Source organism: Alligator mississippiensis, chromosome 6 (genome assembly GCF_030867095.1).
Source record: "Alligator mississippiensis isolate rAllMis1 chromosome 6, rAllMis1, whole genome shotgun sequence".
NCBI classification, from domain to species: Eukaryota; Metazoa; Chordata; order Crocodylia; family Alligatoridae; genus Alligator; species Alligator mississippiensis.
In genome coordinates this window covers 77,636,091-77,661,940 of record NC_081829.1, presented here as the reverse complement: position 1 = coordinate 77,661,940, position 25,850 = coordinate 77,636,091, and the positions used below count along the sequence as shown (strand labels likewise).

Below are 25,850 nucleotides of genomic sequence, written 5' to 3'. Positions count from 1 at the left end.
TACACTTTCACACAGCTCTGTGCTGTTGCCAGTGGTGCCTGCCCGCCGGTGCCTGTCCCTCTAGTGGAGATGGGCAGCTGCATGGTCAGGCTGGCGGCTCTGGAGGCAGGTTGGTTGGAAGACATTGCCAGGGAGGGTGCCATGGCCAGGTCATCTGGCTCGGTGTGGGGGGTGCACAGGTGTCCTCTCTCCTTCCAATCCTCACTGGGGCCGGACTGGCTCCACTGCTGCCTGCATGAGCTGGAGCTGCCACCACGCTCTGGCTCAGGCGGGATGGGACCTGGAGCCTCTCTCCCTCCTTCTGTTGCCTGCAGCATGGCAAGCCAGAGCTGTGCTTTGCTTCATGCTGCTGCTGTGGAGCATGGTTCTGGTCCTCCCTGCCATGCACCAGCACCAGCCCCAACCCCAGCCAATGGCATGGGGTAGTGTGTGGTGCCCTAGTTGCTGCTGCTTGTAGTTTACCACAGGGTGTGCTTGCTTGTACCCAATGCTGGGGGCCATCTGTGCAGGCCACTATCCTATAGTTCACAGGGGGCTTGGCAGGGTGGGGGTAGTTAAGACAGGGCTGGAGGGGGCAGGGGACTGTGGGTTGGAAGTGAGGGCCACCAGCAGGGTGGTGGGGGGCTGCGGTTTGGGAGTGAAGGGCACTTGGCAGGGTCAGGGGGCTGTGTGGCATGGCAGCTGGACATGTCTTGGTGAGGGAAGGGGGAAGGGGGAGCTCTGGTTTTCCATGGTAAACCAAAGTCAAATGCCAAAATATATAGGTATTTAGAATTTATTTTATTATAGTGATTGAGGTACAGGTAGGCTGCCAAATTGCTTTAAAATTGTAAATATATCAGTAAAACCTTGTGTTCAACTGATACCCATTATATATAGTGTTTTTTCAGTTTAATTGTGGAAAACCTTGGATTTTTGTTTTTTTTTTAACCAGGGAATTTAGGATTTTTTATCAGATAATTTGCAGTTTTTAAACCAAGAAAACCAGGATCCCTGCTAATGACAGAAATAAACACATTTTAACCTAAGGCCATCCCTCATTTTAGCTCTTTTCTCAGTTCTAAAAATGATTCTGTCTTCCAGAGAGTAAAGAAATAATAATGGTGGGAAGGCATGGGGAAAAGGGGGGTCCTTGATTGGCAAGGGGCCACACAGATCCTTTGCGTGGTATGGAAACTGGATGAGAGGTGCACAGACAGGAATCTGTTAAATGTGATATGCCTCATCCTTCTCTCTGGAGAATAACTAAGATTGCTAAGCTTTTTGCATGCTTCAGTTGTTGTCTCAACTTTGTGTGGGATGTTACTTTGCTGCTGCCAAATTTGATTGTGGCAGATGTCAAGGTTCTTCCAATTCTGATTTAATTTCACCCCTTTTATTTTTTATAGTTGCCAGTTGAATGTGTTTTCCAGCATATATCTTGGTTAATAATTCTTGTAAAAATGTTAAGTGGGAAAAACTTTGTAATTTTGTTCTTTTTTAATGCTTGTTTTTTACAGTCCCTTTGCTATGTGACCGATTTATGTGATTCTGTTTTCTGTAAATTGTAATAATCTTAGAATGGGTAGTTTAACTAAGCTATCAGAATTCTTGTTTTCCTGAGCTAATCAGTAATGTTTCATTGTTCCATTATAATTAACCATACTTTTCTAGTCATTGGGGCTTCACTTTTTCAGTATCAAAGTACCATCTGTAAAAATAATCTGCTTTTATTAAAAGTCTTGCTGTGTGTTTCTCTTTTGTTATAGATCCCTTGTAGTTGTCCATTTTTGGGCACCATGGGCCCCTCAGTGCATCCAGATGAACAACGTCATGGCTGAACTAGCCAAGGAACATGTGCAAGTTACCTTTGTGAAGGTAAGACATTATGACCAGTTAGTAAAGTCTATTTTGAAGGTATCAAAGACAAGCTAAAGGAAACACCTCCAAAGCTTGCAGAAACAGTTATTTTTGCAATAGCTTCTGGGGTCTAGAAATAAGAAATACTTATACTGCCTTGAATCCTAAGGTTACTACAGCTTAAAAGTCTTGTCAAAATACTTTGGGTGAAGTTTTTGTTCTCAATCACTCTAGAAAGCTTGATATTGCAGGTTAAAATAACAAATGGTATTTTCCTGCTTTTTGTTAACTGTAATATCCCCTCTCTGTGTTGATTCATTTAGCAAAAAGGATTTTAGGTTTGTCCACAAATTGATGCAACTTGGATGACTCAACCCTCACGTACTGTAACTAGCTGTATTGTTCAGGCCTGATCTTTATATCCCAGGGATTTGAAATTAAAATGCCAGTTCTGCTCTTTTAAGGTTTGCTAGAGCTTTCATTCGTTTCAGCAGTATTGCTGGTTGGGCAAGATGATCTTCTCAGGATTTGTTTAGATGCATTAGTTACTTTCCTATCTGTTATTAAGGATGAACAATAATCTTCACTGAGTTTACAGAAAGATAAATTTAAATCTTTGTGATATGTCATTCTAGTATGCTATACTGAGGAGCAGTAAGCAAATGAGATGCAGTATTTCTGTGCGATCATCTGCATATCCCAGTAAGGGAACAAATATGGAAAAAAATGCACTAGATCTACATGGTGTTCATTTTAAAACAACTTTCTCTCGTTAATGAGACACTTTTGTGATTATGAGGGCAGGGAGTAATGGAATAACCAGCTGTGTGTATGTGCTTTAATTTGATTTCTTACAGCCTTTATGTTTTTTTGGGTTTTTTAATGATTCATCTCACAGTTTGGCCTTTGCTTTTGTAAAGCAGAAAGATGGATCTGTTTTTAATTGTATTAATTTACAAAACCTGTTTAATTAGACTATCTTGAAAGACTGTTTGCTTTTCAAAATGTTGAAAATGTTTCTTGTTGCCTATGTAGTACTGCTGTTCTAGCCTATAGTAGGCCAAAAAATCTCCAATCCAAATGGCTTAGTTATTGTGCAGACTTGACTGAAATATATATATTTTTAGTGTTATGTTTCTGTTTACTGGACAGTACACTGCAGAATAAAATTCTAGCGCCTGGCCTGTAAATGCATCCCAATTATGATACAAAAGCACCAGAGCATTCTGCCAAAGCGATAAAGTATCAACAGCTTTGAATAAGTCTTTTACTTCAATTTTTGGGTTCCCTCATGGGAATAAATAGTATTTTCATAGCTAAAATGATAGAACTTTGATCCATATTCAGGAATAGCTAAGTCTGGGGATCCAGTTATCCCTGGTAGCAGTTTAACAAATCTACCAGCTATTTCAGGTAGCTAGTCACGAAATAACATTTCTGAATTGTACATTGTCATAACGGTTTTAAAATCTATTTGTCATCGAATGGAAACCCTGTGTAAATTCAAAATGTAATAATCGTGAAGAGTCTTTTAAAATATGATTTTGAAAGAATAAACTACCTGCAGCATTTTAGTGTAGTCTTAGGCTAGTAATGCTAAGGTGATAATCTTACTTTTAACCAAAGAAGTTTAAAAATAACTTTTATAAAATGAAACATGCCATGTCTGAAGGAACTTCAAAGTGGAATAAAATGTACAGGTAGTTAGGAAATAATCTGGCAGAATTTAAAACAAACAACCCCTCCCCCCAGTATCTTTCCTGTAACAATCCTTTAGGCGCTTGAAAGAGAATTGATAAATAAAAGTATATTGACAGTGTTTGATTCTCAGTTGACTCTGATAGATCGTTGTGGTATGGGACTTGGGATAGACTCAGATTTCATGGTCATGTTTTGGTGCTCCTGGGCTAAATATGAAGTGTCCCAGATAAGGGAAATGGCAGCTTTATAGTTGGAACAAACCAAAGCCTATTTTTTCCAATGATACTTAAAGGTCCAAATTTTTACTGCATCAGAAGCTGTAAATGAAGAGAACAAAGAAGGCTGACATTACTTGAAAATTTCTAATATTTGGGTGGGAGCCTTCCTTGGCTTCCACATGCTTGTTGTAAACTGTACAGTTTGCAGACAGAAGAGTTTGAAAAGTTTCATGTATCTGTAAATGTACAATGATCAAGCATCTTTGTTTTCTCTTAGTTTGATCCTAATACTGTTATCCCTTTGTTTTTATCCTTATACCACTCTAATGTTGGTGTTATTGAAAAATATCCTAAAACAGTAACTTCCCTCACTAAAGTCAGCTTCTATGACTTGAATCTCTGTTCTGGGCATTGATGAATAGAAGTGCTTATTTTCATGGTAAATAATCACTTCAGAATTTCAAAATACAGTTTTGAAGGAAGAATAGGTTACAGGACTGATAGTCTAACAAGCTTTCTACTTAGTAGCCAGCAGCCTTGCAGGAGTTAAAAGTAAAATTTAGTAGACATCAATAGTTTATTGAAGAAATACTCCTTTTTGCTTCATAATTTGCAGAAGGCTGCAAATGTCAGTCATGATGTACTGCCTCTCGAAATTAGTCAATAGAGCAAACAGCAAGAATTGCTGTGGGCAGAAAATAAGCACTGTAATCATGACATAACTGGGGTCAATGATTTATGGATTTCAATATAGTAGTAGCTGCATATGATTGAAAATTTACTAGGTCACTAGTGCACCAAAAATTTTATTCACAGCCTCCAGGCATCTTTTGAAATGTGCAACAAAATAAAAACCTATGAACCTGTTTTGACACTGTGCAGGCTCAGTGGATGACATGCCAGCCCAGTGAGTCTCATTTAAATGCAAATGTGTCACAAACTTTTGCATCAAACTCCTTTTTAAAACACACAAAATGCCTAGAAGAATGTTATAGACAGGATTGACATGCACAATCAAACTTGAAAGAAGATTATGAAAATAAAACCATGTTTTCTCTGACTTCTTAAGCTGGAAGCTGAAGCTGTGCCTGAAGTATCTGAAAAATATGAAATTAGTTCTGTTCCAACATTCTTGTTTTTTAAGGTAAGAGAAAATGGATTGCATATTATTTGCATGAAAGTGCCTGAGTACAGAATAGTAGTTCTTGTAATTATCTTTCTACTGTTTTCAATATGAGACAACAGAAGCCAATCTTACTAACATTAATTCAGTATCTTTTTTACTGATAGATTTAAAATGGTCAGCCTACGGAAGTGATACTGAAATCAATGTTTAATATTTTAGAATCTCTTTTAAATGTCTTGGGATTTATAGAAAGCTTTTATTATACCTGAGAAGTAAGAGTGTACTTGGTATTGGGTCAAATATGGTTAATGATTCAGCCATGGTTCATTGTAACGCTAGATAATTCAGATGGAACAAGCAAGTAATGATCTTGAGGAAATGACAAGTGTTTGTTTTCTAGAATTCTTCAGAATCTTTTTGCAAAAAATTTTTTTTTTTAAACCAAGTGACTGATCTTTTGCCCAGTACAGGCAGTGTACCGTGGCCAAAATGTGTTTAGTTTGTGAGATGTTCATATTAAAGACCAGCAGGATGGTCAATGAACTAAGTCACCTTATCTGTTATATATAGATACTTTAGTAAATTGTTTTTAGTAGTTCAAAAGACAGCGTGTGAAGCTAATGCTTTTGAGCTATTTTCTTGGCTTCTTTAGAATTTGCAGAAAATTGACAGGTTAGATGGTGCCCATGCCCCAGAGCTGACCAAAAAAGTCCAGCGCCATGCATCCAGCAGTTCTGTTACCATTGGATCTAATGATAATGTGAAAGAGGATCTTAATGTGCGTCTAAAGAAATTGATTAATGCTGCACCGTGCATGCTGTTTATGAAAGGATCTCCACAAGAGCCTCGCTGTGGTAAGAACTTTGCTTAATATAGCAGGTCTTGCTTAATGTATTGGGCTTCTTCTACATTTATTTAGAGCGATTTTGTGGTATACATCTTTACAAAAGTATCTGTTTAAGCACATTAAATAAAATTATTTTCATAACACATGTATAAGGTTGGATGTTCCCTGTCTGTATATGAGACTACTAATGGAGGCACAGAGAAAGATTTAAACGACTTATTCAAGAAGACTTATTGTTAGAGCTTAGAATGCTCTGATTTCCCGAGTGCCTAAGATAAGACTGTTCTCCTGTTTTTCAATTATGCATCACAAACTTAAAATGACTTCCAAGGCAGAAGGGGAACAGACTTGCTGGAAGACTTGAACATTGTCTTGAAAAAGTATGCCTTGACACACACTTCGGGATATTAAGAGGTGACCAGTGAAACCTCCCATTGCCATTCATCAGTATAACAGTGACGCTAGAGTCTGTATCATGTCATCTTTAAAAAGCAAGAGATGGATGTACTACTTAGAGATCTATGAGTAGACCAAATCATGCCTTAGTGGACATCATCATGGGGTATCCCTAAACTTGGAGGATACAACTTAACATAAGTTTTGTCTGATACTGTACCTTGTAAAACTGTGTAGGGATGGCTGCTTGGTTCTGGGATCTTTAGGGTGCATTTTTCTAATAACCTTTGTTCACCTCTTGTGTATAAGTTCCTTGTTCAAAATGGTATCTGCATTTCTACTTACAACATTTTTAGACCTTTTTCTTGTTACAAATACAACAGCTGCTTTGTCTGTCCTGCCTTTCCTTATCCATGTTTGTATGTGTGTCCTAACCAATATACTCTGTGCTTTAGGCATGTCCTGTCAAGCCAGCTTGACAAATTGGTAGTTTTAAGTCAAGGTTTATTTTGGTAGGTGAAGAAATGATCAGGGCTTTTTCTCTTATTTTATTCCCACTTTTGTTAATATAATAAGTTTGTACATAAATGTGAGGCGTTCAGGTATGTTGGAAGAGTTAAAGTGCATGCGTGCTTCAGACAAATTGGAAGGCATTGCATGGATTTCAGCTGCCCCTTCAGCAATTGTAAAAATGTTTTTCAGCACACTTCTTGCTAATTTGCACATGTTAAACAGAATATATGACTAGACAGTTCTCATCCCTGCCCATATACCTTGTGTCTCTCTTCTATTCCAGCACCATTTTGGCAACCAGCAGCACAACAATTTTCCAAGGCTGTTCATTATCTTTTTTGGAATAGAATCATTCTCTGCTTTTTTGGGGTATGTCTTAGCTTGGAGTGGTCCACATTTGATTGCTAGCTTGCTTCTGCTGGGTTTCCTACTTGTCATCACTTATTCCATTGGCAGCAGCAGAAGTCCACATTCATCTACTGTCTTAACTTGGCATTTTTGGGATAAAAGTAAGGTGGACTGCAGGCTGTTACCTTTTCGGTATGAAAAAACAACCCCTCCCCCCCATGCAACACAGGCCCACAGGTCTAACAAGTAGGGAAGAGCATGAAAACATCTTGCCATCTCCAGGCAAAGTTAAAACACTGGAATAGCCTAAGGGAATGGAATTCTAAAATTGGAGGCAGTGATGTTTTATCACTGTTGCCATGGCAACAAGGCACTGCAATTTTCCTAATAAAATCAGTCCTTTAACTCTTTTTCTCATAGTTTACACCTTGCTTATACTTACCTGTGATGAAGGACAAGGGTCTTAGCTTTAGCTTTAAGTGAAAGTTTACTTAAATTGTGTAAGAGGCCGATAATGTTGAGATGTGACAAGCATAAAGAATCTTTATGCACATCTTGGGGATAAAAAGCTTGAGGTCAGGGTTCCTGAAGCCTGTTATCGAACACAAAATAAGTTGTAGTCACTGCTGTTTATTGAACTCATTCTTTCCATCCATGCTTTTGGGGCAGATGGGTCATGAAGATACCCATCCTCATTGCAACTTTGTATTAACTTTCTTATAATTCAAGCATTTGCAGATTTAAAAACCTCCATGTAGAGTATGATAGAAACTTTGTATTGTGGTATCAACACGTGTGGTAGTATTGATTAAGGTTTTTATAAAAGCACAGAATTTTTATTTGGCTTCCTAGGCCATGTTCAGATGAGCAAACACATTCCTATTGTGGTGTCTCAAAGCAGTTTGAGATGCTGCAAGAGGCACGCTGGGAACGGAAAAATGTTGGGCTCTAATTTTAATACTGGGAAATCCTGGTATCAAATAAACATGTTGGGAAAATGCCAGGTAGGAGATTAGCTCCAGGTAGGAGAGGCCGCAACCAGAGGCTGGGTCTTCCAAAGAGATCCACTAGCACCCGGCTGTACCATCTCTATGCCTGACCCCTTCCCCTGCTTCTCCAGCAGGCTGAGCATGCTGTCTCAGTGTGCTGGTGCAAATAGGAGCGGGCAAGGCTGTGGCAGTGGCTCAGACCCAGGTGCTGTCCCACATAAGTAGGGATAAGGGCATGACGGGGGGACTGTTCAGGAGGAGTGGGTCCCTCACCTGCCCCCCCTGCACAGCCCACAGCGCCCTTGTTCCCCCCCCCCCCCCGGAGCAGCAGCAGTTGGGAGCACTCATGTCCTCTCCTGGCAGAGACCCCTAGTGGTGTAGGGCCACGTCAGACTGGCAGCTGCACATGGCGCTGGCCTGGCCTGGCTCGCATGCCCTTGGACAGAACCGAGCCAACTCCTGTCACCCACGGCTTCTGACACCACAGGCAGAAGCTGTGTCCACGGACCTGGCTGGGTGCTGTCTGCATGGAGCTGGCTCAGCCTGAAGGTGTACAGCCCCACATGGAGGCCAGGACCTGACTTGGCCTGAGGGCTTGCGACTTCTGTTTGCAGTGCTGAGAACTGCGGATGACAGGAGCTGTCCCGGTTTTGTCTGAGGGCATGCGGGCTGGGCTGTTGCCATGTGCAGCTGCTGGCCTGAGGCAGCCCCACGCTGCTGGGGGTTGTGGGCGTGAGCGCCCTGATGGCTGCTGCTGCTGTTGCTTCTGCTGCTGTGAGGGGGGGCTGTAGGCTGTTGGGGGGGGGGGGGGGGAGAGGGTGACCCTTCTCAAGCAGTCCCTCCTCCCACCCCCACACCACTCCAAACCCCCCCCCCCCCCCCCCCCCCGGGCTCCTGGTCTCAGAGACCACTTGGAGGTGTGATGGGCTATGGGGAGGAGTGGAGGTGGCAGCAGTGTGTGTGATAGGGCTCAAGGCTGTGAGAGAGCTTGGGGTAGGAGAGGCTGCCAGAACCAGGCTTAGAGCTCCCCTGCTCCATCCTAGAGCAGCCTGGCTTAGAAGGCCATGGGCTTGCCCCGCCTAGTCCCTGAGCCCCAGTTGAAGGCTTCCCAGGAATGGCATGGGGATTGCTGGGGCCTGGACTCAGGGAGCAGAACAGTAAGGGTTGGTACTGCTCAGAGCCACAAAGCAGCAGGTGGGACAGCTGCAGCTGGACTTCATGTCCTGATGCTAGCTAAGATGGAGCTGCTGCCAGGAGGGAGCTAGTGGGGGCAGGCAGGCAGGGGCTGTGGGTCAGGAATGAAGGAAACTGGCAGGGCTATGGGTTGGGAGTGGGGGGGAGGGCACTGGCATCCCAGTGCTGTTCAGGACCCCACATCCTGGTGATTGAAGGGGGTAGAGGGTGCAGGGGTCACTCTAGGTTAGGGCTGCTTCAGCAGTCCAGCTGGCACCAGGGGCTAGTGTCCTTAGATACCATGTGGCCAGGCCTCAGAAGCTCCTAAGGGCAAGTAGCCCTGAGCTGCTCTCCAGGGCAGGATTTTATATTGCTTTGGCCAGCCCAGGTGCTGGCCTCAGCCTCTAGCTCCCTCTGGGTGAAGATCCAGGCAGAGCTGGCAGAGTCAGTTGCCCCAAGTGGCACAATTTGTCCCACACCAAAGTGCATATGTTCAGACACCTGTGTTGAGGCACAAATCTCCTGCATAAATTTGTGCTGCTGCCATTTGAGCTGCTGCAAATGCACATGCCTGGATGCGCACCTAGAGTCTTGAACACCTCTGTCTACCTGTCAGTTTTCCTATGGCATGTTCCTCTGTCATCCTGCTACTCAAAAGTATAGTTCAATAGTTTTTCTACCTATTTGTCTGTTAAGAGGTTTTATAAGACAGAAGCAGAAGGTAACCTGGATGACTGTAAGGAATGGCAATGTCTCTAATGTCCATAGGGACCCACTGGAGCAAAAGCTTTATCACTGTAAAAAAAAAATAGAAGCCTATAACGATTCTGGCATTGTAGATCGTTGGTGACTGGTCCTGCACAGAGCAGTGATGGAGGAACCGATGACTTCCAGGTCATGTGGGGATCTCTCTCTCATCTGAAAGGGGCAGGGGGGAGGGTATCAGGGGGAGACTAAAAAAAACCAAAAAAACCCACACACAGTCTGACCACAAGCTTTGTTAAAAAAAGAAAAACTTGCAAGAGAAGAAAAAAAGTTTGATTAACCCCCCCCCCCCCCCAAAAATCAAACTTTTTTTCTTCTCTTGCAAGTTTTTCTTTTTTTTAACAAAGCCTGTGGTCAGTTAGAATCAAAATCTGTTGAGAAAATATTTCCTTAATGAGGAAAATAGGCATACATTTTCACAGAGAGAAGACTTTTTGTATAAGTTGTCAGAACTGCAACTGAAAATCTTAAATATGAAAGAATCTTAAATAATTTCAAGCTTTGATTCATGTTTAATGGTAAAGATCATTGGGAACGTAGTCTGTCTGGTGCAGCTAACAGACTTGCAATGATGTCTGGTGCAACTAACAGACTCGCAATGATGCCTGAATGCAGTTGATTAGTGTTGTGGAACCCAGTCTTGTGTTGGGGTATGGGAACTTCTCTGGGAATGCAGCTAAGCATAGCGTGAAGTGAAATCTATTTTCTTGGCTTCTGTTTACTGGCTATTTTATCTTGTTTCTGTAAGTGTTGTTTCAACACTGTTGTTCTGTAATTTTATTTAGTCGCTTGTTTCATTGGTATCGTAATTTTCTTTAGTTTCTCATTAGAGTTGTGGAATGCAGAGTGGGTTTTGAGGGTGACTGGATATTCACGCAGAACATTTTGTTCACAGTTTAATTATTCTCTGTAATGCATGTGTGGCATTCCTTCAGAAGTATAACCTAAATCTTTTGTTATGAAAGTAAAGCTGTACTGATACTTTATCTGTGAGTATAACACTTCCAGCCTGCTACTTTAACCCTTAAAAATGAAACGCAACCAATCAATCTTTCTAGTCTGCATGTAATTGCCTACAGCGAAAGTAAAGCTTTTGCTCAGTCTCTTACAGTAGAAATGAGTTAATATATTGGCAACAGAATAACCATCAGCAATCAGCCTTTAGCTGTTTACTAATGAACTCCCAGATGAATGAAAGATTTCAGAATTCGTGTTTTACTCCAGGCTGTACATGAACTTAACACTTCAGTTGTAGAAGAAAAGCAACTTAGATGCCATACATATAAATACTAGTACCTCATATCTCAATAAATTGCAGGTCATGAAAACAGCAGGAGCTGTAGTGCAATTCCATATTTCAAAAACTAATAGGAGGCCTTAAGCTGAAATCAAGCAAAAGTTATTCTTATATGGTACACCTTTGCATTTAAAAAAAATCTTTATTTCATTCCTTATATTAAACATTTAAGAACTTTCAGGTTTTCTTTTTTTCTCTTTCTTATCTTTATAGAATGTTTTTATTCACATAATATTTGGGGAGTTTTTTGGGTTTTTTTTAAGAGAGTTGGGAAACAGTAAGGAAGGGTAAATCCAAAATGGTACTGGCTTCTGTTATATTTTTACAGTGCTTTAAGTATTTGGGGGTCATTCCTGCAGCCATATTCATCTTGTTGATGGGACATGGAAGGAATGTATGTAAAGCTATTACTGCAGATGTGTAAGTGAGTACTCTAATTTTAAGTCATGTCCTCTGCCCTTAAGAGGCGATCCAAAACCTTGCAAAAGATTGTCCAACTCCAGGACATTCCCCACCCCTCCAGTTATTTCTGAAGCTCTGAAAGCCTCAGGATGGCAGTCACAAAGCAAATGATGGGGGTTGTAGAAAAACAATTGGATTAAGCATCTAGACTTGCTCACAGGTTCTACAGATCATCTCCCAGCTTTGTCCTGCCACACAAGATATGGATTGCACCAAAGTACTTCAGAACCTCACAAGGATACCTTACCTACCATTGTCTGTTACACAAATGGAATGTAAAGGACAGTTTTGATAGGTGACAGAAGATACGGCCTCTCTAGTAAACTGCTGCCATTTAAAATTCTTCTCTGGAAGAACAGCCTTTATTTGTACTATGCCTGTAGAAGCCAGGAAGTAGATAATACTCTTGAATGCCAACCCCTAATGATGTTTTTCATTTTACCACACAGAAGGAAAGCCAAATCAATTGTCCAACTTGGCCAGTTATTTATCTTTGAAATAATAGGTTGAGTGTTTCTTTGGAACGGAAATATGAGTGATAAAATTATCCTGCAGCATTTGTGTAGCTATGGCCTGGACACACAAAATGATTCATTAAAAATAATGACTTTTGTTTAAAAGTCAAATAGAAAAAGGTCTAAAAAATCGAACATAGTTTTCAGTTTTAATAAATTACAGTGGTTCTGGCAATTATGACATAGGGTCACTCTTTTAGCATAAAGAATGGTTTGTTATAGGTAAGTTCCATTAACTCCTGTAAAAAGTGTGTGCAATTCCTGGTATACATTTTTTTTTAAGCTAACTACTACTTCTAAAAAAATATATATACCCTAATAAAAAAAAAAAATGTTTCAGCTTTTTCTTTTTTTCCAAGGTAGGCTACATAATAGATTTATAAAATATGGATGTTTTCACTCTAATGTCCAGTACTTAATGTCCTAATGAGAAAGTATTGTCAGAAAAGTACATAACGAAAATGTGTCACAAAAGGATAATAAAGTTATAGTACATAATAAAGTGTCACAAGTGCAGTAAAATAATATTATGTACTCTTGTGCACATAAATAGTTTAAAAAATGGGACTGTCAAGTTGTGACGTGGGAAGGGGTACACTGTCAAAGCAACGGAGGTTGAAACTTGGTCATAATAAGGTCATTTTTAGAGTCAAAATACTGCGACCACAATGGGCTTGAATAATAGTTGTAGTGCTCTTTAGTTTGTCAGTGTCAACTATTGTGGTTGTGGGGTGAGATCAACAGTAGCCAGAGGGAGAAAACAAGGGAAGGAGCAGAAATGTGTTGGTGAGGTTAGGGAAGCAGGGAGGGAGTGGAAGATGTGGACGGAGGAAGATGCTGAAGAAAGGCCTTTCAAGAGACTGAACATGGAAATTTATTTCTCTAGTTTAACTGCATGGTTAGCCAACAGAATGTAGTGAGCTGAGATTACTCACTTTTTCTTTACACAGGCAGGCTTGAAGACTTAACAAGCAGTGTAACACTTAGTGAGGTTTTAAAACCTCTGTAATATAACCAGGTTTATCCATTTTCTCCCTGTGCTATTTGGCAATATTAACATAGTTGAAGAAAAAAATGAAACACTGAAACCTTGTGAAAAGAGGTTGCATGGAATATTTGTAATATCTTTTTGAATTGAGTAAAATTTGTTACATATAGGAGCATTTTGTTTAAATAGTTATAATTTATCTCTTGCTCTTGTCCTTTGTATCTGCAGGTTTCAGCAGACAAATGGTGGAGATTCTGAACAATCATAATGTTCTGTTTAGCAGTTTTGATATTTTTTCTGATGAAGAAGTACGTCAAGGACTGAAAACATATTCCAGCTGGCCTACTTATCCTCAGTTGTACGTAGCTGGAGATCTCATAGGTGGACTGGATATTGTTAAGGTTAGGTCTGTCTGTCTATACACGTGCATGCACGAACTTTTATATATATATTGTGTGCATGTATGTACGTGTGTGTGTGTGTGTATAAAATATTATTATATATAAAATTACATGCCAGTAGCACTTATGAGTAAAACACTTTCTAAATCTCAACATTTTCTGTTTCTCCCCCCCCCCCCCCCCCAGGAACTTGAAGCTTCTGGAGAACTGGACACAATTTTTCCCAAGTCACATAAATTGGAGGACAGGTATGAAGCATTATGTCTATTTTAGCAGCATATAAGAAGTTTTAGTTTTAGGGGTTGCATCTATATTCTTTATCTGAATCGCACCAAGAATTAGTTTTTAAAAAATCATGTAACGGAAGATCCTTTATAGAACTTAACACATTATAACTATGAAAGTGACTTTTTCCCAGATTTGAACTTTATTTGGTGTAGACTTGATTAATGATGTCACTAGAGAATGATTATGATGGCCCATTCTTCACTTTTTTTTTGTCTTTCCTGTTGTCATTACATACTTAGTGATCTATTCTCGGTTTTCAGTCCATGAATTTGGCCTGATGTTTAGAAGTCAATAGGACCATCTTAAGCCTTTCAGTTTGACACTGTTTAAGTTGGGCTGCACCACTGGGATGGGTAACCAGACAAATCATGTGCGCCAGATGTATGAAGAGTCTTTCTGTAATAGTAGGGACTAGCAAGTATCAGCAGTTTCCTTCTCCTTTTATAAGAACTGTGCAGTTAAGGCAATAGTGAGGATGCTGAATTTTAAAGGGTTACAAGGCAAATACTGAAGCGTAGATACCAGTCATGGTCTGAATCTAGTGACTGGGAATCCATAAAGCTGTGAAAATAACTGGTCCTCATCCTTGATGCATTGAACCACTCGACAACCACTGAATGCAACCCCACAAGGTGTTAAGTTGCATAATTTAAACACAAAAGTTGTAGATGAGTGCATGTCCCTTGATTTGCTATGACGTTTTTGCCTCTATATTTTTTACTTAAATCTTACAGTGTAGTAATTTTTTTTATTTTTTTTTTTTGCAAGCCTTATTTAGACTTGGGTGTTACTTTTGTTTTATTCACTGGGGATAACCATATTCCTACATGCAAAGGTCTGTCTCCTCGATGATTCATTTACCGTGTCAGGATTATAGCTTGTATTATTTTCTGTGTGAGAAGTAGTATGTGAAAATTATTGATAGGAAAATGCGCAGTACATTTGGGAAAACTAGATAGTATAGTAAAAAGAATCAATGTGAAGCATTATGTTTTGGAATGTATGCAGATGAACATGGTAAACCAATTTGTGACTCTAAGGATAGAAGTTATGGGCTTCTAAACATCCTTGAGAGTAAATAGACTTCCAGTTTCCATTTGGGGGGGAAAAACAATTCCAGATAGTGGTCTACCTGGAACTAAGTTTATGTCCCTTCTGGAAGAAGGGTTTAGCCACCTCTGCTGAGATCTGAACCACTGGCTCCAAGGGTACTGAATATTTTGAAACCTGGTGTTTAGACTACTGAACCATTCCCTTCAGTAGAGCTGCTGGTAATAAATAAAACTTTCTGAGTTATTTCCTTTAAGTCAGATTCAGTTTGTAAAAGATTATTTTTTTCTCTGTTTTTCTCCTCTTCAACTTGCCAGCCTGGATCATTTCTAATTTGTTTCATCCAGTTTGTGCATGACTTCCTGTAAATCAGGATTTGTTTAGATGGATGTCTCCCTGAACAAGTAGCAAAATCTTTTAAACCAGGATTTGAAATTTCCACTAATTCTGACAATAATGTAACATTTGTACAATTGTCTATTTACTGTATACGCTTGTCTTAGAGCTTGTCTTCAGAAAAGTAAAACTAGAAGTTTTAGAGCTGGTCCAATATGTAGTGTGACAACAAACATTGCTCATTTCACAGCAGTTGTTGTTGCCCAGTTTAATTTTCATCTTTCCATTGATGTCTCCCATATTCCCAGTTCTCCCTTGAAAACATAAGCCTGTTTTTGCAACAGTATAATTAAACTTGTTTTACGTTTTGCTCTCATGAATTTCTGAGCAATTGACATGTCTCTCCATGCTGTTCAATCCAGCAGGGATAGTTACTTCCACACAAAACGGTGGCAGTTTAGCTTTTTGACCTTACTAGTTTTTATTACTGTGATGTTACTATTTCTATAAAAGATAAGTTTTAACAAAGAATCTCTCCTTTTACTGGGCCTCTGATCTGTTCCTAACAGTGAAATGCTTCTCTTTACCTGGGAGGCTGTAGAAAAATGGCACTTCCCAAGTTAGATGAGTTGCACCTGGCAGGTCTTCTCACAGCAAGTGAACGGGCTCAGATTACTGTACCTTGATTTCCATGTAAACTGCCTAATCTTTCTGTGTTCTTTTCCCCCACTTTTCCCCATTGTTGAAATAATAGTTATTTTAGCAGTTTAGACTTTCAAACGTGCAGGCTGTAAGCCAGCCAGAAAACTCTTTAGTGTTTCTGCCAAGAATGTAGACTTAAGGGATTAGATTTTCTAGTCCAAAGTCACTTTGTAAGTGTTTCCAAATAACCTTTTAAAGTGTATGAGCAATAGAGAATCTGTCAGTGCAGTATAATTCTCCACTGACAAAGCTAAAACAGGAGGGTCTTTCACCTGCACCAGTTTTATTCCCAGGAACCCCCTGGTATATTGGGAAGGAGGAGCAAGCATTGCGAAAAGGGGGGCAGCCTTTTGCAGAGAAAAGCAACAGGGTGGAATTATGCTTGCAATCTCCCAATATGAAAAGATTTTTATGACAATGTGGTAAATCAGAGCTGCTCCCCTGATTTTTTTTTAACTTAGACCATGGCTTTTTAGTTAAGGGTACAAAAGAAGAAGCTGTTTCCATGTGCCACTCTAGGGCTCCTGTCTCTGTTCTGTATTAATGGAGGATTCAGCCAAACAGGACTGCTGTTATCCCACATTTAAAATAAAGAAATGTAGAGTGTTTCCTACAATTTGATGGAGCTTATACTGGAAGGTCATAAAACATGATTCCTTACTTATCAGGTGTTTGTGGAATCTAATGTTCTGGATGTACTTAATCAAAATTTCTAATGGAGGGTTTTTGTAAAGAAGTGAAGAACCTAAAAAATTATGCAAAACATACTGTGAGGCTACCACAAATAATGAAATGTCATGTCTTAACCAGTATTTATCAAAGTTGCTTTTATGAAAAGTTCAGACTTCGGTGTCTGAAGAATTTGAACAACTAATTACTTGATTTTGAAGTTTTTTGAAAAATCAAATACGTGAATGTCTGGGTATTACAGATATCTTTGATTTTTTTCCCCTCTTTTTAATTAATTGCATCTTGGTAACAGTTCAGTCTGGAAAAATAAATCATTGCTTTAAAAGTAATACGGTTTACAATGGCATATGAAGAAAATGAAATAAAATACTACAAATGAATGTAGTTGTTTTAGAAGACTGCTTGAAATATACTTGGCAATCTATGAATTATCATCTCCCCATCTTTCATATATTTGTGTTTACTGACAAAGTAAGACAAAAGTACAACTTAATAATTGAACTGATTGTTTCTCTATCATTCCCCCCTCTTCCACTCCCTTCTCCTTTAGACTTAAAGGCCTGATAAACAAGGCTCCTGTGATGCTATTTATGAAAGGCAACAAACAGGTAAGGATCTCAAAAGTGGCGTTATTGTAATTTCTTTATCTGTTCATATCTGCAACAAGGGAATAGTTAAACCTCTTTTTTTGGCTAATGAAATTTTAGCTATCTGTATCTTAATTGGTGCTTCTGTAAACCCTACAAAGCAATCCATATTTTACCTGAATGCTGTCAGTCCATCAGCAGGGCACTATGACATTCTGAAACCATTGTGACAGTAAAACTTTTGGTTATGTCCATTGGCTCAATCCACATTTATAGTCCTCAGCCAATTCTACCTGCTTGTCTTTTGGTTACTGTTACTGGTAGCATCAGTCTTACTTCTCTTACTGCTCTCCTTCTTTCATTGCTGCTTTATTGAGATTTCCACACTTGAGGCCTGCCCTTTGCTTGTTATCTCACGTGTTGATCTTAGGCACATCTTGTGGCATCTCCCTTTGTGTGCTATTCATTTTAATTTGTCTCTGTCTTCATTAAGCATATGTTCAGAACAGCTTAAAAAAATCTGCAGGATGTTTTTAAGACTAAAATATAGCACCACGTACCGTAAAATGATCCACTGTTTTGTTTTCCCATGTGTAGGATGTACTACACCTGGTGTCTCTTTAAGCTTCAATTAATTATCCTACAGACCGGAATAAGTATGATGATCTAAAAAAGACAACTGCTAATAATTAGGATTAAAATGACAGCAAATGACTGTAAATCAAAAGGTCGTCTTGTTTCTCAATGTGCTGCATATACAAACAAACTGGCCAAGGGATAAATTGCACTCTTTGTGAGCAGTGAGACAGGTGCAGCAGTGTGGGTGAAAACTGCTTCAAGTGCACTTAAATCAATTTTCATTGGGATGATGGATTCTAGGCAATGAACCCCCTCTGTTCTGTAATCTGAGTATGAGAGATGTTTGTTCACTATTTTTAGAGAGAAGGGGAAATAGGTGCTCTTCTCCCATTTCATTTTACTGTGCTCCCTGACTCTTTTTTGTATATTAATTGCATTATAAGCATCATATTAAGGGCTCTTTTGCTGATTTGCCATGATGGTGTTTGAGTCCTGGAGGAAGATATTGACTCTGTGGAAGGGGTAATTTAGCTAGTTCCAGGAATATCATATAGTGGGTGGGATTACATCTGTTAGTTGGAAGTAGCTACCTGCTCCCTCACAGAAATGACTAGATTAACAGTCAATTTTGGGGGGAGTGCTTAGCATAAGATTCATAAAGTTGGAGGGTTTTTGTTTGTTGCCAATAGTAAAATCCCCAATAATTTTTTTTGTTTTAATTGGGCTTCTTCGTAGCTTGGGCTTTTTTTGCATACTTGAGTAATAACCTGCACCCTAGCTGTAGTCAGTTTCCAACAACAGTATGGATGGCTGTGGAAAATATGTTCCCTGTGGAATCCATCCAAGTGCCAGAACTGAAGAAATGGAAAACGTGATTTTTTTTTCCCCCCAGTGTTTTATATACTTTTCAGAAGTGAATGAAAAATTGTGTAGCGAAGCTAAACCTGGGCCTGAAAATGGAAGTTTACTACTTAGCTGCTAAAAAGTGGAAGAGAAAGGTATAGCACAGAGATAATGAGACATCAAGAGTGAAGGTTGTTTGTAAGCAATAAAAACGATTCCTAATTGGATTATGGGGGTGAGCATTGCCAAATTCGTTGTTTTAAGATATTTTTCATTTGGAAATCCACAAAAATAGTGTTTTAATTGGAATATCTTCCCTCTTATTTTTAGGTGGCAAAATGTGGATTCAGCAAGCAAATTATAGAAATCCTAAATGGCACTGGGTATGTAGGCTACAGTTAAATCACCTTTTTTAAAATTTTAATTTAAAAAGTGAACTGTTTATGAATAGACTCACAAAAAGTTGGGAAAGACCAGACCCTGCTTCATAGGGGAGAATGGCTTGACTCTACCAAAAAAACCCCAAAACCGAAGCATTTTATAGGCCTAAAAATAGAGGATTTTACCCTAAGAGAAAGGAGGTGGAGTTTGGTATGGTATCCACATATTATTAGCATAATATTAGCATTTTATGATGATTGGTAGAATAAACCACTAAATCAACTCAAAGGTCACTTTTCTGATCATATTAGTAAAATAATACTTTTTCTTGTTACTGCACATATTACATCCATGTTCTTTCTTAAGGCACCACAGTAGTGAGAGCAATTACTAGCTACTTCAAATCCATAATCATCCCTGGCTATTTAGGGCCATAACCACTATTTGGAAGGAAAAACAGCCAGCCTTTGATAATTCCAACTGTAATAGAATTTTATATTCCTTCTTAAATTTATTTTAGCTACTAAATTAAATTTATGGTATATATTGCATTGAAATTTAAGTCATGAAAATAACTAATTGGTGTTGTTCTGCTCTAATTAGCACCAAGCACTATGAAATGTTTCCTCTTCTGATTCTCCTGTTTTTCCTCTGGTTATCAACCATAGAAATCCTTTCACTCTGATTAGCAGCTCTCTTAAAACTCCCTTTTGGCCCACAAAATATATGCTGACCTGAACATCTGATCTTGTCATAGCTAACCTCTGATTTTCCATCTTTCCCTGCAGTTCTTTGTCCAGTGCGGATGGTTTATAGAGCTGGGGGTTCATCCCCACAGTAATCCTAGTTCAAAAGGAAACTTCATTTAAAATCTCCTTCTAGAACAGATGCTGAATGGTGTGTTTAGAGGGGGGTACAATCAAAGCAACTCTGCTTAGAGACGTGTGAACTAGCTCTGAGAACTGTTATCAAAATGGAGAGATTTGTATAATCAAAGCATAATTAAGAAATACGCAGTCATTTATAAATCTTTGTCCTGTATAAGGGCTCCAAAGCCAGAATTTAAGAACTTGCTTACTGGCTGGTTATTAAGAAATAGTTTTATTCAGAGTACAAAGGATTATGTATTAAAAATAATCTGGATCAGTAATCTTGCCTGAGACTGTCTCATGCCTTCTTGGTGACAATGCTAAATGACCACGCAAAAATTAAAGAACCATTTATTTCTACAAGAATTATTATTAGTCTTTAAAATGTTATCTTTTCTTAAACTCTGTGGCTAGGGGCAGAAATTGCAGGTAAACCAGTCTGTACTACAGACCAGTAAAAGTGATTGGAAACCGGGTCAGATCAATAACACAACAGAAGTTCAGTGCATGTAAATTGTTTTCAAAATGGCCAAAACCAGTTTAAGATAGACTTGGATGAATGTAGTATCAGATTTAGGATTTAGGTTAAATTGGTTTATTGAACTTCTGTCTCACATCCTCTCCACATTCAAGTTAACTCACAGTCCCTCAGCATCCCAGGATGCTTTGCATCTCCCCTGCAAGCCCCACCTCCCTCTGCAAGGTGGGTGGGCTAGCCTTGGCCCAAGCTGTCTGCTCCAGCGCTCTGTTGCCCCCTGGCTTCTGGCCTTAGCTACTGCAGGCACGTAACTGCATTTCTGGAATCAAGAGTGAATGTTTGTTTATTCATTTATCGGTTCAATCTACACAGGTTAGACTAATGTGTGAAGATTAAATTGATTCAGCCTTGGGCTTTTTGACTGTCTGTACTTAGCCCAAATTAGTAAATGGTAGATATTGGATACTTGCTTTGTATACCCGAAGTGTCTAGATGGAACTTATACTGTAGTTATTCAGGGTCTTTTGTGCAGCTTTTCCTACTCAGTAGCTTTTCCATTAAATTGGGTGTTGTGTTGGTCACAGTAACTCTTGCTTTTCAGATGTACAGCTATATTATGCTAACGTATGCAATTTCCTTTAAAATAATTAGCATTTTTCTTGAAATTACTAGCTAATGTTCTGGTGTCATTCACCTTACATTTAACTGGTTGGGTTGTTTTACATTCTTTTTCTTACTGACTATAAATAAAAATACTCTCTGATCAGGGAGTTAGCAAGTTATGTGAAAACAAATACGTTGGTTACTTCTTTGACAGTCTTATGTAGGAAAAACTGCATAAATCATTTTGCTTTTTCTTTGTAGTGTTGATTTTGAGACATTTGACATACTGGAAGATGAAGAGGTAAATGTGAGGGTTTTTTTTCCTTCCTATATTGTAGATTATTTCTGTTATACCTAGTAAAGTTGTAATGGAGAGGCTTAAAATTAAGCTTGTTTTCCTTAGGTACGGCAAGGATTAAAAACCTATTCAAAGTGGCCAACATATCCTCAACTGTATGTGAAAGGTGAACTTGTTGGAGGGTTGGATATTGTTAAGGTAAGGGACAAAAAATGCTGTTTAACATGTAAATCAACTGTTATAGTCTGAGAGAGAAAATATTTTTATAACTAAAATATACATAAACACCCATGTAATGGCCCTAGATTTTGAACTAGAATGACTTGGTTGGTTTTACTATGACTTTCATTATTTCAACGTATGGTTGAAAGGAGCTTTAAATCTCTAGCACTCGCACAGACTCTGATGTAGCAGTGAAATGTATTTTCTTGACAGCAGTCAGTTACCTTTACTGTAAAGACCATTTTTACCCCGTGGGTGCATTTTTACAGGTTTCATTTGCTTCTTAGTTTTACTTCTGACATTGCTTTTCTCAAATAAGGTAGGTGAGACATTTTTTCCTAGCAAACTGTCTCATTCCCGAAAGAAAAAAAAAGGCAAGGTTTATTGTAGTATTTTGAACAGACCCTGAAGCAACAAAAATAGATCTGCATTTGTTACTATGGTTTTTGATTTTTGTAACAGAGCAGGCACAGTGTTCTAAACCCCAAATACTCTTGAGCCTATTCTTGTCTGAATGTTTTATAGCCAATTCCATAGGCATTGTAACTCCTGGGAAGATATAGTCAATAAATCTCATTTAGTTCTAAAAATAAGTTGGTATTACTTAAATTGTATAGACGATTTAAAAAAATATTTACTTAACAGGTGTGTCACAATTATAGGTTATCTCTTACAGTAATCAATAAGTATAGTTTTGGGCATTGAAAATAAGTTGCAGTATATTATATTTATCTGTAAGTTTGGGGAAGTGGGGTGGGGAAATTTGGAAGAGTGCAACTGTCATCAGCCTTGTTGGACTGAGCATTTACTCAGCTGATTTTGGTGGTGCATTCTGCTGGTACATAGGCATTACACATCTTAGAGAGTACATTGTTACGTAAAATCACACATGAAACACACAAAACAATATTAGAAATAAGATAAAATTCTTAATATTCAAATTGCTGTTTTTATATAGTTTAAACATATGTTTATAGATTTAAATAATATTTCACATTAACTTAAATCAATTGAGTGCTTTATAATTTAAACTAAATTTTATTCTATCTGAAGTAATGCGTGCACGTATTCCTAATTTCTTTGCATCAATCTCTTGTATCACTTAATTGAATATGGCTTGGTAACAGATTGTGATGGGTGACCCTTTTTAACCTGTTGTAAAATGTTGCAAATGTAGACCAAAATACATTTTGAATGACCTGTGCAAAAAATAACCTTCCTTTAAAATTCATTTGCATACTCATTTTCTGGGTCTTTTTCTACGTAAAAGTTGTTTTTGTTTGTTGTCTTTTTTTTTTCTTTTTAAGACAATAGACCTTCAAATAGAATAGTTTAAATAAAGCATTACAAAAATTAATTACTTCTGCTTGAGAGGGACCTCTGGTGGGTCATCTAGCCCATCCCTTTAATAGTTGCTGGATTGATTTCCTTATCTGTAAACTGTCTGTATTGAATTGATGCCAGTGTAACTGCAAAATATGTGTAGTAAGTTATTATTATATCTTTCTTTACAGGAACTAAAAGAAAATGGAGAATTGTTACTCATTCTGAAGGGAGAAAATTAATGCAAATGGACATGAATGCTAATGATAGGAGCTGAAATATTGCAAAAAATGATTTGTTTATGGATTGAATTGGAACAATACATGATTTACCCTGGGTAAATGGAGCAGGAGTAAAGCTTTTGGCTTGCCCTATATATTTCACAATTTCATGCTAGATCTATATGTAAAATTAATTTTTCACCCATAATGCAACACTGTATTTATGTCTTCAAATTCAATTAAAATGGAATGTTAAAAAGTTTGTTTTTCATTACATTATTGTAAATATCAGTCTGTTGATTGTATCTAGACAGTTAACAGTATTGTAGTGTAAGTCCCCATTCCACTTTCCATCTAAACTAAAACACGTCAGCTTTATGGGCTACAGTTCTTACTAGAAACCTAAATAGGACTGCCTCCATGGCACAGAGCATGACCATTTTCAGTGTGTCTGTTAATAATTGTTCTTAATGTTCAGCAAGCAGAAAAATTAGTATGGAAACCTTAATCTGGAATACTACAATTAAATCATTATTAATGAGTTTCAGATGTGTAATACATATCCATTTTCTGCGTAGTTTACAGTAATTGTTTGTTGACTTCAGGTGATATTCAGCCTATTTAAATGTGACCTTTTTCCATTGGACATATTTAAATTAAGATGGAGATGATTCAATAAATCCCAAACCTTGGCCATTCTTTTGTACCTTCAGTGTTGCTGTTAGAAGGAAATAAAATAGGTATTTACTTCCTGGGAGATGAATATTCAAAAGTTGTTTTTTTCCCCCCCCGGGGTCCTCTATCTCAGAGGATGTGGTTTTTCTTCTTCTTTTTATCCTTCAAAGACCCATTGTCTTCATCCTCTCTACCTCTGTTATTCAGTCTGAATGGGGGAAAGAAGCTTAGGAAGCTAAACCACATGCCTAGCTTTTCCACAGAACATCAGTAGTGTGTAGTGTACACAAACAATACAGGAACTGTTACTGTAGGAAATAGAAGTTAATTCTGTCCATTTCTTGAAACAGTATAGTACAGGCAGTGCAAGGCTCTCTGCATCTGCCTCACTGCTGACTTGGAGGGCGTCACTTCTTGAAGTCTAAGAACATTCAGTCTCCATATAACTCAGTCCTTGACTTCTTTACTTAGACTAATGAGGTTGCTCACCATGGCTGTGCACTTCTCATGATTGTCTAGGTATTGGAATTGAGACCACTTAAATTCATTTCACGTAAGCTACTGAGAAACTGTCAAATGGTAACCAAAAAAAAAGTGGTCACAGCTGCATCTTTTTGAGGGTCCTAGTTCTCCAAGTGTTAGAAGTTCTGAACATGCCTACTGGGTGGAGCTCTTTTGTGGATTTCGGCAGAATAGCACTTAATCTTGAGTTGGTTTAGGTGAGAGAAGGGCTGAGTATGCGTATAGAAACAGAACTCACCAGGAAGATGTCTAAATTCATTTGACATTTCTAGGGTTTGGTGGTAGGTAAGTATGTGCTTTTTAGATTTAGTTTCCTAAATTCTATCAAAATCCATCTTTAGGCACCTGTACCCCTTATTACATCCATCCCTAAGCCATTTGACAACCCCTTTAGGTTTCACTAGATTTATACCTTCACCGTATTTTGTGTCAGAATTAAAAAAAAGTATATATACACATAAAAATCCTTAAACAGATTGCCTTTTAATCTCCTCAAGTATTAATAGTATGGGAATAATTTTGGCAATTTTTTGAAAATAGTTACATTTTTATAACTGAAAGATCAATTTTAATCTCATTACAGAAAATCATGTCCATGTCATGAAAACAATTTTTAATTAATCTTTCAAAATGATTTGCAATATATTCCAGGCATTTGTCAGTAATAATCGTTGCCTACCTCATTAAACAATATTATGCCAAAAAATACACCATCCCAGTGGTCAAATTAGGAATTGGAACCTTTAATTAAATGAAGATTAAATATAAATTGTTGTTTTTCTCTACAATATATATTTCATAACTGCAAAATTTTATTCAAAATTCAGTGGAGTAAAATGTACCTAAACCTTCTCTCACTAATCTGCACAAAATACAGTGGATTGACAACTTTTTTGTGAAGCCTGACTAAACTAATCTTGCTTTGAAGTTTTAAATGTTAAAAGAGTTCATTTGTTCAAAATATACTACCTTGTTTTACTAGTATAAGATGCATCACTGAACTAAAATTATGATTAGTTCATTTTGTGTTTCATTCAATTTATGTATTCACTTAATTTCTCATGCACACAATTCAAAGGCTGTATCCAGCACTGGTGCAAATTAGCAAAGTTCTACTGTTTTTGATAATCCTTATCTTGCGCTGAATTTTGGTGAGTTCCATATATTAGACTTCAGTACCTTTTGCTGATGAAATAGATTTTCTGGGAACAAACTTCTCCAAGTAGTTCATAGCAGAAAGTGTAAATGCTCTGTTTCTAAATATTTAATTTGGATATGGTTGATTTAAATCCTCTAAGTCAAATTGGACCTTATATTGTATAGATGGCTATATTTTGATTTTATTTAGGGTGGCAACATTGACAAGTCTGGACTTGTGAAGAAAAGTACTATATGCTGGTTCCTACAAGTGAGAACTTTTTAACCAGGAGGATTTAGGAAAACGCGGGAAAAATAATGCACCTATTTATATATACTTGTAGTTTAAAATAAAAAGTTATCATATTATCTGTATTCCAATATATACTTTTTTGCTGCTCCAACTTCTACTGATAATAAACTCAACCCTATGTGCATCTTATAAATTGCGCTTACATAGTTTTAAAA

The 25,850-nt window shown here is 38.1% G+C and overlaps 1 protein-coding gene across 1 annotated transcript in view; it reads left to right on the top strand.

Annotated features, from left to right (window-relative positions):
• Positions 1–23,310, top strand: part of GLRX3 (glutaredoxin 3) — a 35,391-nt gene extending 12,081 nt beyond the window's left edge. The window contains exons 2-11 of the mRNA XM_059730019.1: positions 1,749–1,857; positions 4,828–4,902; positions 5,537–5,738; positions 13,406–13,578; positions 13,765–13,826; positions 17,195–17,252; positions 18,984–19,036; positions 21,246–21,285; positions 21,388–21,480; positions 23,019–23,310. Coding sequence (XP_059586002.1) covers positions 1,749–1,857; positions 4,828–4,902; positions 5,537–5,738; positions 13,406–13,578; positions 13,765–13,826; positions 17,195–17,252; positions 18,984–19,036; positions 21,246–21,285; positions 21,388–21,480; positions 23,019–23,069 — 916 coding nt within the window. The 3' untranslated portion in view covers positions 23,070–23,310. The remainder of the gene's footprint in view (positions 1–1,748; positions 1,858–4,827; positions 4,903–5,536; positions 5,739–13,405; positions 13,579–13,764; positions 13,827–17,194; positions 17,253–18,983; positions 19,037–21,245; positions 21,286–21,387; positions 21,481–23,018) is intronic.
• The last annotated feature ends 2,540 nt before the right edge of the window (positions 23,311–25,850 follow it).